Source organism: Watersipora subatra, chromosome 6 (assembly GCF_963576615.1).
Source record: "Watersipora subatra chromosome 6, tzWatSuba1.1, whole genome shotgun sequence".
Lineage (NCBI taxonomy): Eukaryota > Metazoa > Bryozoa > Gymnolaemata > Cheilostomatida > Watersiporidae > Watersipora > Watersipora subatra.
In genome coordinates this window covers 29,171,081-29,190,305 of record NC_088713.1, presented here as the reverse complement: position 1 = coordinate 29,190,305, position 19,225 = coordinate 29,171,081, and the positions used below count along the sequence as shown (strand labels likewise).

Sequence of the window (19,225 nt, the reverse complement as noted above, 5' to 3'; positions counted from 1 at the left end):
CTATATATAGTGACACTGGTCTACCATATATAGATACACTGGTCCACCATATATAGATACACTAGTCTACCATATACAGATACACTGATCCACCATATATAGATACACTGATCTACCATATATAGATACACTGATCTACCATATATAGATACACTGGTATACCATATATAGATACACTGGTCCACCATATATAGATACACTGGTCTACTATATATAGTGACACTGGTCTACCATATATAGATACACTGGTCCACCATATATAGATACACTGGTCGACTATATATAGATACACTGATCTACCATATATAGATACACTGGTCCACCATATATAAATACACTGGTCTACCACATATAGATACACTGGTCTACCATATATAGATACACTGGTCCACCATATAAAGATACACTGATCTACCATATATAGATACACTGGTCTACCATATATAGATACACTGATCTACCATATATAGATACACTGGTCTACCATATATAGATACACTGGTCTACTATATATAGTGACACTGGTCTACCATATATATATACACTGGTCTACCATATATAGATACACTGGTCTACTATAAATAGATACACTGGTCCACCATATATAAATACACTGGTCTACCATATATAGATACACTGATCTACCATATATAGATACACTGGTCTACCATATATATATACACTGATCTACCATATATAGATACAATGGTCCACCATATATAGATACACTGGTCTACTATATATAGATACACTGATCTACCATATATAAATACACTGGTCTACCATATATAGATACACTGGTCTACCATATATAGATACACTGGTCTACCATATATAGATACACTGGTCTAACATATATAGATACACTGGTCTACCATATATAAATACACTGATCTACCATATATAGATACAATGGTCCACCATATATAGATACACTGGTCTACTATATATAGATACACTGATCTACCATATATAAATACACTGGTCTACCATATATAGATACACTGGTCTACCATATATAGATACAATGGTCTGCCATATATAGATACACTGGTCTACCATATATAGATACACTGGTCTACTATATATAGATACACTGGTCCACCATATATAAATACACTGGTCTACCATATATAGATACACTGGTCTACCATATATAAATACACTGATCTACCATATATAGATACAATGGTCCACCATATATAGATACACTGGTCTACCATATATAGATACAATGGTCTGCCATATATAGATACACTGGTCTACCATATATAGATACACTGGTCTACTATATATAGATACACTGGTCCACCATATATAAATACACTGGTCTACCATATATAGATACACTGGTCTACCATATATAGATACACTGATCTACCATATATAGATACAATGGTCCACCATATATAGATACACTGGTCTACTATATATAGATACACTGATCTACCATATATAGATACACTGATCTACCATATATAGATACAATGGTCTGCCATATATAGATACACTGGTCTACCATATATAGATACACTGGTCTACTATATATAGATACACTGGTCCACCATATATAAATACACTGGTCTACCATATATAGATACACTGGTCTACCATATATAGATACACTGATCTACCATATATAGATACACTGGTCTACCATATATAGATACACTGATCTACCATATATAGATACAATGGTCCACCATATATAGATACACTGGTCTACTATATATAGATACACTGATCTACCATATATAAATACACTGGTCTACCATATATAGATACACTGGTCTACCATATATAGATACAATGGTCTGCCATATATAGATACACTGGTCTACCATATACAGATACACTGGTCTACTATATATAGATACACTGGTCCACCATATATAAATACACTGGTCTACCATATATAGATACACTGGTCTACCATATATAAATACACTGATCTACCATATATAGATACAATGGTCCACCATATATAGATACACTGGTCTACTATATATAGATACACTGATCTACCATATATAGATACACTGGTCTACCATATATAGATACACTGGTCTACTATATATAGTGACACTGGTCTACCATATATATATACACTGGTCTACCATATATAGATACACGGGTCTACTATATATAGATACACTGGTCCACCATAAATAAATACACTGGTCTACCATATATAGATACACTGGTCTACCATATATAGATACACTGATCTACCATATATAGATACACTGGTCTACCATATATAGATACACTGATCTACCATATATAGATACAATGGTCCACCATATATAGATACACTGTTCTACTATATATAGATACACTGATCTACCATATATAAATACACTGGTCTACCATATATAGATACACTGGTCTAACATATATAGATACAATGGTCTACCATATATAGATACACTGATCTACCATATATAGATAGAATGGTCCACCATATATAGATACACTGGTCTACTATATATAGATACACTGATCTACCATATATAAATACACTGGTCTACCATATATAGATACACTGGTCTAACATATATAGATACAATGGTCTACCATATATAGATACACTGGTCTACCATATATAGTGACACTGGTCTACCATATATAGATACACTGGTCCACCATATATAGATACACTGGTCTACCATATATAGATACACTGGTCTAACATATATAGATACACTGATCTACCATATATAGATACACTGATCTACCATATATAAATACACTGGTCTACCATATATAGATACACTGGTCTAACATATATAGATACAATGGTCTACCATATATAGATACACTGGTCTACCATATATAGTGACACTGGTCTACCATATATAGATACACTGGTCCACCATATATAGATACACTGGTCTAACATATATAGATACACTGGTCTACCATATATAGATACACTGGTCTAACATATATAGATACACTGATCTACCATATATAGATACACTGGTCCACCATATATAAATACACTGGTCTACCACATATATATACACTGGTCTACCATATATAGATACACTGGTCTACCATATATAGATACACTGGTCTATCATATATAGATACACTGGTCTACCATATATATAGATACACTGGTCTACCACATATATATACACTGGTCTACCATATATAGATACACTGGTCCACCATATATAGATACACTGGTCTAACATATATAGATACACTGGTCTACCATATATAGATACACTGGTCTAACATATATAGATACACTGATCTACCATATATAGATACACTGGTCTACCATATATAGTGACACTGGTCTACCATATATAGATACACTGGTCCACCATATATAAATACACTGGTCTACCACATATATATACACTGGTCTACCATATATAGATACACTGGTCTACTATATATAGATACACTGATCTACCATATATAAATACACTGGTCTACCATATATAGATACACTGGTCTAACATATATAGATACAATGGTCTACCATATATAGATACACTGGTCTACCATATATAGTGACACTGGTCTACCATATATAGATACACTGGTCCACCATATATAGATACACTGGTCTAACATATATAGATACACTGGTCTACCATATATAGATACACTGGTCTAACATATATAGATACACTGATCTACCATATATAGATACACTGATCTACCATATATAAATACACTGGTCTACCATATATAGATACACTGGTCTAACATATATAGATACAATGGTCTACCATATATAGATACACTGGTCTACCATATATAGTGACACTGGTCTACCATATATAGATACACTGGTCCACCATATATAGATACACTGGTCTAACATATATAGATACACTGGTCTACCATATATAGATACACTGGTCTAACATATATAAATACACTGGTCTACCATATATAGATACACTGATCTACCATATATAAATACACTGGTCTACCACATATATATACACTGGTCTACCATATATAGATACACTGGTCTACTATATATAGATACACTGATCTACCATATATAAATACACTGGTCTACCATATATAGATACACTGGTCTAACATATATAGATACAATGGTCTACCATATATAGATACACTGGTCTACCATATATAGTGACACTGGTCTACCATATATAGATACACTGGTCCACCATATATAGATACACTGGTCTAACATATATAGATACACTGGTCTACCATATATAGATACACTGGTCTAACATATATAGATACACTGATCTACCATATATAGATACACTGATCTACCATATATAAATACACTGGTCTACCATATATAGATACACTGGTCTAACATATATAGATACAATGGTCTACCATATATAGATACACTGGTCTACCATATATAGTGACACTGGTCTACCATATATAGATACACTGGTCCACCATATATAGATACACTGGTCTAACATATATAGATACACTGGTCTACCATATATAGATACACTGGTCTAACATATATAGATACACTGATCTACCATATATAGATACACTGGTCCACCATATATAAATACACTGGTCTACCATATATAGATACACTGGTCCACCATATATAAATACACTGGTCTACCACATATATATACACTGGTCTACCATTTATAGATACACTGGTCTACCATATATAGATACACTGGTCTATCATATATAAATACACTGGTCTACCATATATATAGATACACTGGTCTACCACATATATATACACTGGTCTACCATATATAGATACACTGGTCCACCATATATAGATACACTGGTCTAACATATATAGATACACTGGTCTACCATATATAGATACACTAGTCTACCATATACAGATACACTGATCCACCATATATAGATACACTGATCTACCATATATAGATACACTGATCTACCATATATAGATACACTGGTATACCATATATAGATACACTGGTCCACCATATATAGATACACTGGTCTACTATATATAGTGACACTGGTCTACCATATATAGATACACTGGTCCACCATATATAGATACACTGGTCTACTATATATAGATACACTGATCTACCATATATAGATACACTGGTCCACCATATATAAATACACTGGTCTACCACATATAGATACACTGGTCTACCATATATAGATACACTGGTCCACCATATAAAGATACACTGATCTACCATATATAGATACACTGGTCTACCATATATAGATACACTGATCTACCATATATAGATACACTGGTCTACTATATATAGTGACACTGGTCTACCATATATATATACACTGGTCTACCATATATAGATACACTGGTCCACCATATATAAATACACTGGTCTACCACATATATATACACTGGTCTACCATATATAGATACACTGGTCTACCATATATAGATACACTGGTCTATCATATATAAATACACTGGTCTACCATATATATAGATACACTGGTCTACCACATATATATACACTGGTCTACCATATATAGATACACTGGTCCACCATATATAGATACACTGGTCTAACATATATAGATACACTGCTCTACCATATATAGATACACTAGTCTACCATATACAGATACACTGATCCACCATATATAGATACACTGATCTACCATATATAGATACACTGCTCTACCATATATAGATACACTGGTATACCATATATAGATACACTGGTCCACCATATATAGATACACTGGTCTACTATATATAGTGACACTGGTCTACCATATATAGATACACTGGTCCACCATATATAGATACACTAGTCTACCATATACAGATACACTGATCCACCATATATAGATACACTGATCTACCATATATAGATACACTGATCTACCATATATAGCAGTGCTGCCCAACGTCCGGCCCGCGGGCCGGATCCGGCCCATGAAGCCTTAGAATCCGGCCCGTGCGTCAGTCTTTAACTTATTCCTGTTATTAACGCAGAAGCTTACAACTGTTATTTTTCTTCGAAGATGATTGGCTACTAATCAATAGTTTTCAGTTTGAAGAATTCAGTAGCGTTAGGTCAAAAATTAGTGTCTTTGCTGACATTGAAAAATTGATAAAAAGTGAAGTATCACAGCGTGTACGATTGATTGATTCGATCGTCGAATCAAAAGCCTCAGGGCGCTCACCTCAGCTGGTTGAAGAAGGACTGCTGGGAAATTACCATAGATATTTCAATAGAAAACGCTGAACTTTTTACCGCTTATTGAAATATCTATGGTATTTTCCACCGAGGCGCGCACGCCTTATTGACTTTCCGCATCAATAAAACTGGCTTTTGAGGTGATTCAATTTCAAATATACTCCAGCACAACCTTTGATAAGGAAGCCTTCTTATACCGATGAGCAAATTACAGTAGTTTCTTTTTCACAATAAATTTCAAATTTTGTTCATCCATGGCGTCGGCTAGAAAAATCAGAAAAGTAGACAAGGAGAATCGCAGGTTTAACGAAGCATGGACAAATTTGTATTTCTTTGTGGAATCAAATGCAAAATGTCTTTGTCTGATCTGTGGTGAAACAGTCGCAGTTCTAAAAGCTGAAAATGTGAAACGGCATTACACATTAAAGCACGCTTCGACCCATAATCGTTATGAAGGAGATCAACGCAAGGAGAAAGCACTTTTACTTCAAAAGAATTTAGTCTCACAACAGAACATTTTTCGGAAAGTAGATGATGAATCGAAAAAGTACGCCAAAGTGAGTTTCGTCATTGCTGAAAAGATTGCACGCAACATGAAACCTTTTTCGGAAGGAGATTTTGTCAAAGAATGTATCACCTCGGCGATTGAAATTCTGTGCCCAGAGAAAGAGAAAGCTATAAAATGTGTTAGCTTGTCGCGTAATACAATAACCCGAAGGATTGAAGAACTGGCCAAAAATACGAAAATGCAGTTGAACGAACTTTGTAAAAACTTCGAAACTTACAGCATTGCCATCGACGAATCTACTGACATTACTGATACACCACAACTGGCGATTTTCGTGAGAGGTGTTGATTCAACTTTTAATATCACTGAAGAATTACTTGCTCTATGCCCCATGAAAGGAAATTGCACGGGTGCTGCTGTTTTCAAAGAAATCGACACTGCACTCGAAAAGGCGGGACTGACTTATGATCGTCTGGTGGGAATTGCTACCGATGGTGCACCGGCCATGATCGGCAAGGAGCAAGGCTTGCGTGGTTTCATCCAAAGAAAACTGGAATCCCTGAATGTGAGTAAAGACCAAATATTGTGGTACCATTGCATTATACATCAGGAATCACTTTGCTCCAAAATCTTTAAGTTTGATCACGTCATGGATAATGTCGTGAAAGCTGTCAACTTCATTAGGAGTCGTGCATTGAATCATCGACAGTTTCGAAATTTTCTCGATGAGATAAACGCCGAATTTTCTGGCATTCCTTACTTTACCGAGATCAGGTGGCTCAGCCGTGGACGTACTTTGAAACGCTTTTACGATATTCGAGAACATGTGGCAGCATTTCTTGAAGCAAAAGGAAATTTATGCATCAATTTTGATGACGACAAATGGATGAATGATTTTTCTTTTCTGGTGGACATTACAGACAAACTGAATGAGTTGAATGTGCGGTTACAAGGAAAAGAAAAACTCATCCATAATTTGTTTGGGGAGGTGACAGCTTTCCAAAAGAAACTGGATTTGTGGATTGCTCAAATTGCTGACAGCAATTATGCCCACTTTCCTTGCCTTCAGAAACAGTCGCACATTTCAACCATGAACCGGGAATTCTTTGTGAGTGAGTTAAAACGGATGCAGGAAGAATTTGCCAGGAGATTTAAGGATTTCCGTGCTTGTGAAGACCAGCTGAAATTTTTTTCAATGCCTTTTGACGTGGATCCTGCTGATGCCCCCGTTGAGCTTCAAATGGAATTGAATGAATTACAAAGTGATTTTGATGTCAAGAGTCAATTTTTAAATAGGAATCTGATGGACTTCTACAAATACGGTCTGCCTCACACTCAATTTCCAAATCTTACATGCTACGCAAAACGCTTTCTCGTTTTGTTCGGTTCGACATGGATGTGTGAATATCTCTTCAGTCGCATGCAATTAATAAAATCGAACAAAAGAAATTCTTTGAGTGACGCTCACCTCGAAGATGAACTCCGACTGGCCTTAACAAATATTCCGGCAGACATCGAAAAGCTTCTTGATGACTCGAAACAATTTCAAGTTTCTCACTGATATTTTCGTTCATTACCGGTTTACATCTAAAATGAAATTGTTTTATTATTGAAATACAAAGCCATTTGAACAATGTTTTTTTTAATCTTGATAAATTGTTGAATTTATTTTATAGAATTTAAGGCACTAAATCAAAATTTCTAATGATCATTTCGTATTCATGTAATATCTGGAGACTATAATCTTTTGATAGCAATAAAAGTAATAGAAATACATGTAGTATCATATGTAGGACCCCCTATGTTTAAATTGAGTTATGAATTATAATTGTATAAAGGGTAATTTCTATAAATAAAAAATACAATCAATATTTACAGTTCTGAATACTTTTCCAAACCATTTCAAATAGTTCTATTAAAGAATGTAAGACTAGAAATGTGAGTCCGGCCCACTGGCGTCATTTTTTTTTAAATCCGGCCCATGTTCGGAAAAGGTTGGGCAGCACTGATATATAGATACATTGGTATACCATATATAGATACACTGGTCCACCATATATAGATACACTGGTCTACTATATATAGTGACACTGGTCTACCATATATAGATACACTGGTCCACCATATATAGATACACTGGTCGACTATATATAGATACACTGATCTACCATATATAGATACACTGGTCCACCATATATAAATACACTGGTCTACCACATATAGATACACTGGTCTACCATATATAGATACACTGGTCCACCATATAAAGATACACTGATCTACCATATATAGATACACTGGTCTACCATATATAGATACACTGATCTACCATATATAGATACACTGGTCTACCATATATAGATACACTGGTCTACTATATATAGTGACACTGGTCTACCATATATATATACACTGGTCTACCATATATAGATACACTGGTCTACTATATATAGATACACTGGTCCACCATATATAAATACACTGGTCTACCATATATAGATACACTGATCTACCATATATAGATACACTGGTCTACCATATATATATACACTGATCTACCATATATAGATACAATGGTCCACCATATATAGATACACTGGTCTACTATATATAGATACACTGATCTACCATATATAAATACACTGGTCTACCATATATAGATACACTGGTCTACCATATATAGATACACTGGTCTACCATATATAGATACACTGGTCTAACATATATAGATACACTGGTCTACCATATATAAATACACTGATCTACCATATATAGATACAATGGTCCACCATATATAGATACACTGGTCTACTATATATAGATACACTGATCTACCATATATAAATACACTGGTCTACCATATATAGATACACTGGTCTACCATATATAGATACAATGGTCTGCCATATATAGATACATTGGTCTACCATATATAGATACACTGGTCTACTATATATAGATACACTGGTCCACCATATATAAATACACTGGTCTACCATATATAGATACACTGGTCTACCATATATAAATACACTGATCTACCATATATAGATACAATGGTCCACCATATATAGATACACTGGTCTACCATATATAGATACAATGGTCTGCCATATATAGATACACTGGTCTACCATATATAGATACACTGGTCTACTATATATAGATACACTGGTCCACCATATATAAATACACTGGTCTACCATATATAGATACACTGGTCTACCATATATAGATACACTGATCTACCATATATAGATACAATGGTCCACCATATATAGATACACTGGTCTACTATATATAGATACACTGATCTACCATATATAGATACACTGATCTACCATATATAGATACAATGGTCTGCCATATATAGATACACTGGTCTACCATATATAGATACACTGGTCTACTATATATAGATACACTGGTCCACCATATATAAATACACTGGTCTACCATATATAGATACACTGGTCTACCATATATAGATACACTGATCTACCATATATAGATACACTGGTCTACCATATATAGATACACTGATCTACCATATATAGATACAATGGTCCACCATATATAGATACACTGGTCTACTATATATAGATACACTGATCTACCATATATAAATACACTGGTCTACCATATATAGATACACTGGTCTACCATATATAGATACAATGGTCTGCCATATATAGATACACTGGTCTACCATATATAGATACACTGGTCTACTATATATAGATACACTGGTCCACCATATATAAATACACTGGTCTACCATATATAGATACACTGGTCTACCATATATAAATACACTGATCTACCATATATAGATACAATGGTCCACCATATATAGATACACTGGTCTACTATATATAGATACACTGATCTACCATATATAGATACACTGGTCTACCATATATAGATACACTGGTCTACTATATATAGTGACACTGGTCTACCATATATATATACACTGGTCTACCATATATAGATACACTGGTCTACTATATATAGATACACTGGTCCACCATATATAAATACACTGGTCTACCATATATAGATACACTGGTCCACCATATATAGATACACTGGTATACCATATACAGATACACTAGTCTACCATATATAGATACACTGGTCCACCATATATAAATACACTGGTCTACCATATATAGATACACTGGTCTACCATATATAGATACACTGGTCTACCATATATAGATACACTGGTCTACCATATAAAGATACATTGATCTACCATATATAGATACACTGATCTACCTTATATAGATACACTGGTCTACCATATATAGATACACTGGTCTACCATATATAGATACACTGGTCTACCATATATAGATACACTGGTCTATTATATATAGTGACACTGGTCTACCATATATAGATACACTGGTCTACCATATATAGATACACTGATCTACCATGTATAGATACACTGGTCTACTATATATAGTGACACTGGTCTACCATATATATATACACTGGTCTACCATATATAGATACACTGGTCTGACATATATAGATACACTGGTCTACCATATATAGATACACTGGTGTACCATATATAGATACACTGATCTACCATATATAGATACACTGGTCTACTATATATAGATACACTGATCTACCATATATAGATACACTGGTCCACCATATATAAATACACTGGTCTACCATATATAGATACACTGGTCTACCATATATAGATACACTGGTCTACCATATATAGATACACTAGTCTACCATATATATATACACTGATCCACCATATATAGACACTCATGACCGTAGAATTCTTAGCTTACCTTCAGGATTAGGAGCCATGTACTTTGATCTCTTAGCTTACCTTCAGGATTGGGAGCCATGTACTTAGATCTCTTTGTAAAAAAGAAATGTCTAGGTATACAGTCATGGTTGTGATGTGAACGGGGCCTCCTCCGGATGAAGATGAAAGCGATTAGGCCAAAAACTACTATGACAATGAACATGAGGACTGCTGCCACAATCCAAATTGTTTGCTCTCCTGTACTGTTGATCACAGGGTGAGACTGTGGAGATGGAGTGCTTTGCGTACTTCCTGGAAGTAACGGTGAATACCATTTAGCAGAGCTATATAAAGCACTAAAAAGGGTATTTACTATAGGGAATAGGGTATAGCTTGAAAAGGCTAGCAGAGCTCAATGAGATTTACCCTGAGTTGGTAGAGAAGTGTCTACAATGTAAATATACAGTATAAAGTACACTATCATACATAGAAAAAAGTAATACTTCAAACAGAGCAAAAATATAAATATACACAGTAGACTATCATATATAGACAACGGTAACACTTCAAACAGAGTAATAATATTACTATATACAGTACACTATCATATATAGAAAAAGGTAATACTTTAAACAGAGTACTAGTATATAACAAAGCATACATACATCATAATAAAGAGGAGTAATCAGGGGTAGATAATTCAAACAAACTTACCTTGAACTGTTTCTCCTAAAGACCTGCTCGTAGAACAAGGTCCACACTTTCCAGCAGTATTACAAAGGCCTTCGACAGGACATAGTGCAAACTGTGGTTTTACCTGCATACAGAGTATAGACATCTATAGTTATAGGTGCTTATAATTATGCTAGCTATGCAACCATGTTAGTTCTTAAATACATGTACAAGTGATTCATACAGATTTGAGTGAAATGCCTATACAAAGTAGATAAAAGGCAATCGAGTATGCATATAGCTGATCTACACATGCTTTATGTTTTCCAATGCGTAATCCACAGTTTAATAGCTGTAGGTATAGCTCATATATATACCTATAACTATATATATATTTCTCAGTGTTGGTGCGTGTATATGTCCTTTGGTATGTCCGGCTATAGCTGTTAAAATATTAGAACGAAGAATCAGTTTCGCAGAAAAGTTGATCTCCGAACCTTCAGATCGCCAGACGACGCTAAACCATTGCGCTACGCGAGAATAATAGATTTATTTGGGGCGATATGAGTGACTATCTGGGTGAAAGAACCATACGCATAGCGGTGATTAAGGTTATTGTGGTTACGATAGTATTATAGTACGTGATTAAAGCTTGCTCTAACAGCTCTAATTAGTAAGTTGCTGGTCTACTCAAATTAGCCATTGGCAATGTGCCAGTCTAATGGCAAGTGGTAAGCAACTACATTACCTTTCACTGTTTATAAGCTGATTTTTAATACTCGCGCAACGCCGGGCATTCCGCTAGTATATATATAAAATCAGTAAAACAGACTATTACTTTAGATAAAACATTTCATTACAAATAGTTTCACGCTTGCTGAAAGCTTTGAAAAGTACTTTGACAGCAAGCATGAAACTGTAAGTAATAAAGTAACTTATCTGAATTTAGATTAATAAAAACATATCTGAAAAAAGTTTTTCGTATGCATTCTTGTAAACTTTTAACTAAAATTTCATCACTTATCTGGATTGCAAAACTACAGTGGCATTCTTCCTGAGTTGAAGTCCAGCGAAATGTGAAATTTCAATTCCAAAATTATAACATATATAGCTGGACATACCAAAGGACAGACGACCAACTTTGAGAAATATATGTACAGATATACACCATAAAATTTATATTTGAACGCTACCTTTATTTGCATGTCATTTCCAAATTCTTTGATCATTATGAACCCATAGAAAATGATCAGTAAAAAAGTTAAATTGTCAACAAAATCGTACTAATAATGAGTTAGTTACATCAATAACAATTATTCCTTTCGTTGTTGCTGTTCATATCAAAGGACATTTAACTCCAAACCTTTACGATTTTTGAAAACAACTTTGAAAGCAACCCTACAGAAATAATTAACATCTGTAACAAGCTAATAGTAGCTTTTTATTTAAAGATGTGGTTGCGTCAAAAAGGTCGATTTAATGAAATTAAGACCAATAAAAGGCTAAAACATCAGCTACAATTTGATGGAATTTTTGTCTTTATAGACCAACCCTGTCTAGAGATATATGCGTTTGAATGAGGCCATCTAATAAAAAGCTCACATTCCAGCGGATGCTTCATTCGTGACGTAACTAGTGATACATCTGAAAAGAGTTCACGAGCGATAAATATAAGGTCGCTTCATTAGCCAATCATCAGCACGAAATTTTTATATAGGTTACCTTCATTTGCTACCTTCATTTGCATGCCATTTCCACATTTTTTAATCATTACGAATTATTATAGAAAATGATCAGTTTAAACGTTAAATTGTCAACAAAATCGTACTAATAATGAGTGTATCTGGCATCAGGTGACTAGAGGCGTATCTGGTATCAGGTGACTAGAAGCGTATCTGGCATCAGGTGACTGGCGGTGTTACACCACCAGAAGTTACACTGGTGTGACACCACGGAGGCACGAAATAGCCCTGCTGTGACTCAAAAGAGATTTGTCAAAACAAGGTCTCATAGTTAACCTTAAAAATATCGGTTTCTCTTTTTCTGGTCTACCAAGCTGAGTATCCCGAATTTGATTCAAAATAGTATTGAAATCACTATTTTAATTTAAGCTCTAACCTCGGCTTTGGAAAACAGATGAGCGAACAGACGGACAGCGGTCTTACGATAGTAAATATATATTTTTGTTTTACATTATTTTAGACTTTGAATGTGTTTGAGTTTGAGTTACAGAGAGTGTGTACAAGCCGGGCCTGCCTTTTTCCTATTCACTCACCACATTCAATTTAATCTAGCCATGCGAGTCATTTGTCAAGTCTACTGTCTGTGTCTGTTGACACATGTCGGCTGACGATCAACCAATGAGAGCTCTCATCAGTCCAAAGGAAGTGTTACGCATTCAGTAAACCGCAGTAAACAAGTACCAAATCTGCAAGCACATTTTTTAACTCATGTCATGAAGTAGTTCAGAAAACGACGCCGCGGTTTAATTTGAAGTTGTGAATGTAGCTTTGGAAACTACCAAGCGACATTCTTCTGCAGTTTTAGATAAAACATCAAAAAGCAATTCGACGACAGGAACCCAATGCTGGTGATGTGGCATGACATTAACCTCAACTAATGACCTCATTACACGCGTACAAGTACTGGATAATCCCTAGCGTCTTATTGTTGAATAAATGATTTTTAATCTTTGCACGTTTTGACGATCAGTTAAAATTGTATTAGTAACCATATTATAAAACAATCTTATTTAAATTTATTAATATTGTATATAATTCTTTTATATAGTATATTTATACTTTTTCATTATATGTAGCGTTAAGTTTCTCACATGTCAGTACTCTAACCCCAAACATAAAAAGAGGTTCACAGGTACACATCGTTAGATGCCATGTAAAAACTGCACCGCAAACATTTAAATTGAATGCTAATTGAACGCCAGTCTCTATTTGAGCGCCACCTCTATTTGAATGCCACCTCTATTTGAACGCCCATATGAGAGGGAAGAGTTGAAAAATAGAGCGCAATTGACATTCAATTAGAGGTTTTACGATGCATCTATAAATATTTTATTAGAAATTTGAAAACATGTATTACAGCTAGCGACTACTATAGCCTCTCACCTCTACAACGATTACGTCATCAGGTTTGAAAACCTTTGATAAATTCTTTCCATTTAGAGTGAAGTTTGTCCAGTACCAGTCATCTCGCGCCTCTGGGTAGACCTAAAAATAGACACCCCCTGTTCACTTCATCCAAAGTAGACAAATTCCAATTTCATTTTATTTGACCCAGTTTTAGTATACTAGTTTTAGAAAAGCCTGTATGGCAATTAAAAACCTTGATTATCCGAATGTGATATACAATTTTATGAGAATAACAACAACGGGACTAACTGTCTAGTCTAAGCCATCACAACAATCACCAACTGTTACAGCAACTATCGGTCTTCATCAACATATGGACAGACCAACAGACAAAGGTACGATCCAGACCTTTGTAACAATAGTAATTCTTTCAGAACCAAGACCATTTTCGGAATCATTCTTCTGGAATTGGAGAACGTAGAAAAGTATATAATAGAGTTTGGGAGCTACTTTGAATCTCACGAGAGCATCATTTGTTGCGGAGATAAACAAGCTGGGAAGATCCTCAGGTATGTAGTCAGCACCTGCAATGGAACCATTTTGTTTCTTGAGTTGAGCTTAACCGCAACTTGATGAAATATTTGAGTATAGAGAGTATCCACTTTACAATAAAAATACAAACTCACTGAGCGAGCAATTAATCCATGAAGATGTTGAGCCTTTCAAACAATTAATGAAAAACTAAACCGTTGTGACCTCAGATCGACTTGTTTATCACCAACATTATGATCCCTTTGGCTAATTCATTTTACAAGTAGACATACATGTACAATTACATATCTTTCGTTTTTCTGTGACATCATTTCATCATTGTCGGCCATCTTTATAGACAATTTTATTGTTAGAAACACGAAGCTTTTGCAATGATAATTTGAAAACGATGTTTTTGTTTGCAATTTTTTTATTATAGTATCAAAACAACACGTAAAAGTACTAGTAAATAAAAAAAATGATCGTGTTCTACAAATGTGGCGGCTTCTTTGTGAACAAGCGCATGTGCAAATGACTTGATGCCGTGAAAAAAAAACGATGGATAGGGCCAGTAAAGGATAAGTATATATACATGTACAATTACATATAAGACCAACAAAGAATAAGTAGATATACATGTACAATTACATATTGGACCAGCAAAGGATAAGTAGATATACATGTACAATTACATATAGAACCAACAAAGGATAAGTAGATATACATGTACAATTACATATAGAACCAACAAAGGATAAGTAGATATACATGTACAATTACATATAGAACCAACAAAGGATAAGTAGATATACATGTACAATTACATATAAGACCAACAAAGAATAAGTAGATATACATGTACAATTACATATACGACCAGTAAAGGATAAGTAGATATACATGTACAATTACATATAAGACCAACAAAGGATAAGTAGATATACATGTACAATTACATATAAGACCAACAAAGGATAAGTAGATATACATGTACAATTACATATAAGACCAACAAAGAATAAGTAGATATACATGTACAATTACATATTGGACCAGTAAAGGATAAGTAGATATACATGTACAATTACATATAGGACCAACAAAGGATAAGTAGATATACATGTACAATTACATATAGAACCAACAAAGGATAAGTAGATATACATGTACAATTACATATAGGACCAGTAAAGGATAAGTAGATATACATGTACAATTACATATACGACCAGTAAAGGATAAGTAGATATACATGTACAATTACATATAGGACCAACAAAGGATAAGTAGATATACATGTACAATTACATATAGAACCAACAAAGGATAAGTAGATATACATGTACAATTACATATACGACCAGTAAAGGATAAGTAGATATACATGTACAATTTCATATAGGACCAGTAAAGGATAAGTAGATATACATGTACAATTACATATAGGACCAACAAAGGATAAGTAGATATACATGTACAATTACATATAGAACCAACAAAGGATAAGTAGATATACATGTACAATTACATATACGACCAGTAAAGGATAAGTAGATATACATGTACAATTTCATAAAGGACCAGTAAAGGATAAGTAGATATACATGTACAATTACATATAGGACCAACAAAGGATAAGTAGATATACATGTACAATTACATATAGAACCAACAAAGGATAAGTAGATATACATGTACAATTACATATACGACCAGTAAAGGATAAGTAGATATACATGTACAATTACATATAAGACCAACAAAGGATAAGTAGATATACATGTACAATTTCATATTGGACCAGTAAAAGATAAGTAGATATACATATACAATTACATATAGGAAGCATATTTGAAGCATGGAAATACAGTGAATAATGCAGTTTTTTCTGTTGTTTCGTGCTACCACATGAAATTTTGATTAGGCTGTATGAAGTTCCTAGATAATTACAAATTTGGCTCGTTGAGCATCAACAGCACTTCAAAATCTTATTCTGGCTGCTCCACTAAAACCTTTTTGAAATGCGTAAAAACAAGGATGTCAAACAAAGGACAGGTGTTGTGGGTAAAATACTAGCGTGAGCAAAGGTGACTGAGAAGGGCATGTGTAAAGGTAAGTGATAGCTTACCTTTTACAACGAAATCTGTCAGGTTTCCAAATTTAGATTTGATTTTTGCAGACACACACCGTGGGTTCTTTGGACACCAATTAAACGGCCTCACCTGAGAATGAAAAGGGAAGAAATGTTTTGGATAGGAAGTCCCACAATTAGGCAAATAGCTTGCTGCTTACCTGAAGAGTTTACTAAAATTTTGTATGCGCCCTGCGGTAGATAGAAGTAGGCGCTGGCACCGAAAGATGGTTCATGGAAGCGTTTCATTGGCTGCACCTGACAAACCGAGCTACTATTATTGTACCAATTATATACCTTCTTTACAGGAGTCCTCTGAGAGCAGGTCAGTTTAGGCTTCACGCACGGCGCTGTCAGAAATTATGAGACTACCCAAGAACTCACTCCTTTGTTCATCTTAGCATCCTCCCACAAATCACTTTACACACCCCGATGGCCCTTCCCAGGGACACAAATTATTAAAGAGTTGTTCAAATTGAGTTGTAATAGCATCACAAAATTAATTACATCTAGTTGAGAATACAATAAGCAAGTAACTAGATTATCTTTTGATTTCTATCAAGGTCAGTTGCATGGGCTGGTCTCATAATTTCTCATGGTGCTTTTCTATTCTAGAAAATCCATTTCTTTTCTAGAAATCCAAGTGTAACTGCAAGCTTAAATCTGTTAGCAGTGTGTATATCAATTTCAGCGTGAAATGGCATACTCGGAGTTGAATGGCCTATCTGCGGAGCCCAAAGACACGGCATCATCTCTGTTGATGAAAAACTGGAACTCGGAAGCTTTCCTGTTTACGCAAACATTTTACAGTCTCACGTCTTCTATTATTATTGTTTATTATTATAGTTTATTACTATTGCTCATTATTATTGTTCATTATTATTGTTTATTATTATTGTTTATTACTATTGCTCATTATTATTGTTCATTATTATTGTTCATTATTATTGTTTATTATTATTGTTCATTATTATTGTTTATTATTATTGTTCATTATTATTGTTTATTATTATTGTTCATTATTATTGTTTATTATTATTGTTCATTATTATTGCTCATTATTATTTATTATTATTGTTCATTATTATTGTTTATTATTATTGCTCATTATTATTGCTCATTATTATTGTTTATTATTATTGCTCATTATTATTGCTCATTATTATTGTTTATTATTATTGTTTATTATTATTGTTTATTATTATTGTTCATTATTATTGTTCATTATTATTGCTCATTATTATTGTTTATTATTATTGTTTATTATTATAGTTTATTATTATTGTTCATTATTATTGTTTATTATTATTGTTCATTATTGTTTATTATTATTGTTCATTA

General features: G+C 34.1%; 1 protein-coding gene across 1 annotated transcript in view; it reads right to left on the bottom strand.

Moving 5' to 3' along the window:
- LOC137398935 (uncharacterized) overlaps positions 1-19,225 on the bottom strand; it is an 81,599-nt gene that overhangs the window by 24,093 nt on the left and 38,281 nt on the right. The window contains exons 9-13 of the mRNA XM_068085097.1: positions 17,882-17,975; positions 15,631-15,806; positions 15,259-15,360; positions 12,176-12,278; positions 11,543-11,773 (exon numbers count right to left, since the gene is read on the bottom strand). Of these exons, the coding sequence (XP_067941198.1) occupies positions 11,543-11,773; positions 12,176-12,278; positions 15,259-15,360; positions 15,631-15,806; positions 17,882-17,975 (706 nt within the window). The remainder of the gene's footprint in view (positions 1-11,542; positions 11,774-12,175; positions 12,279-15,258; positions 15,361-15,630; positions 15,807-17,881; positions 17,976-19,225) is intronic.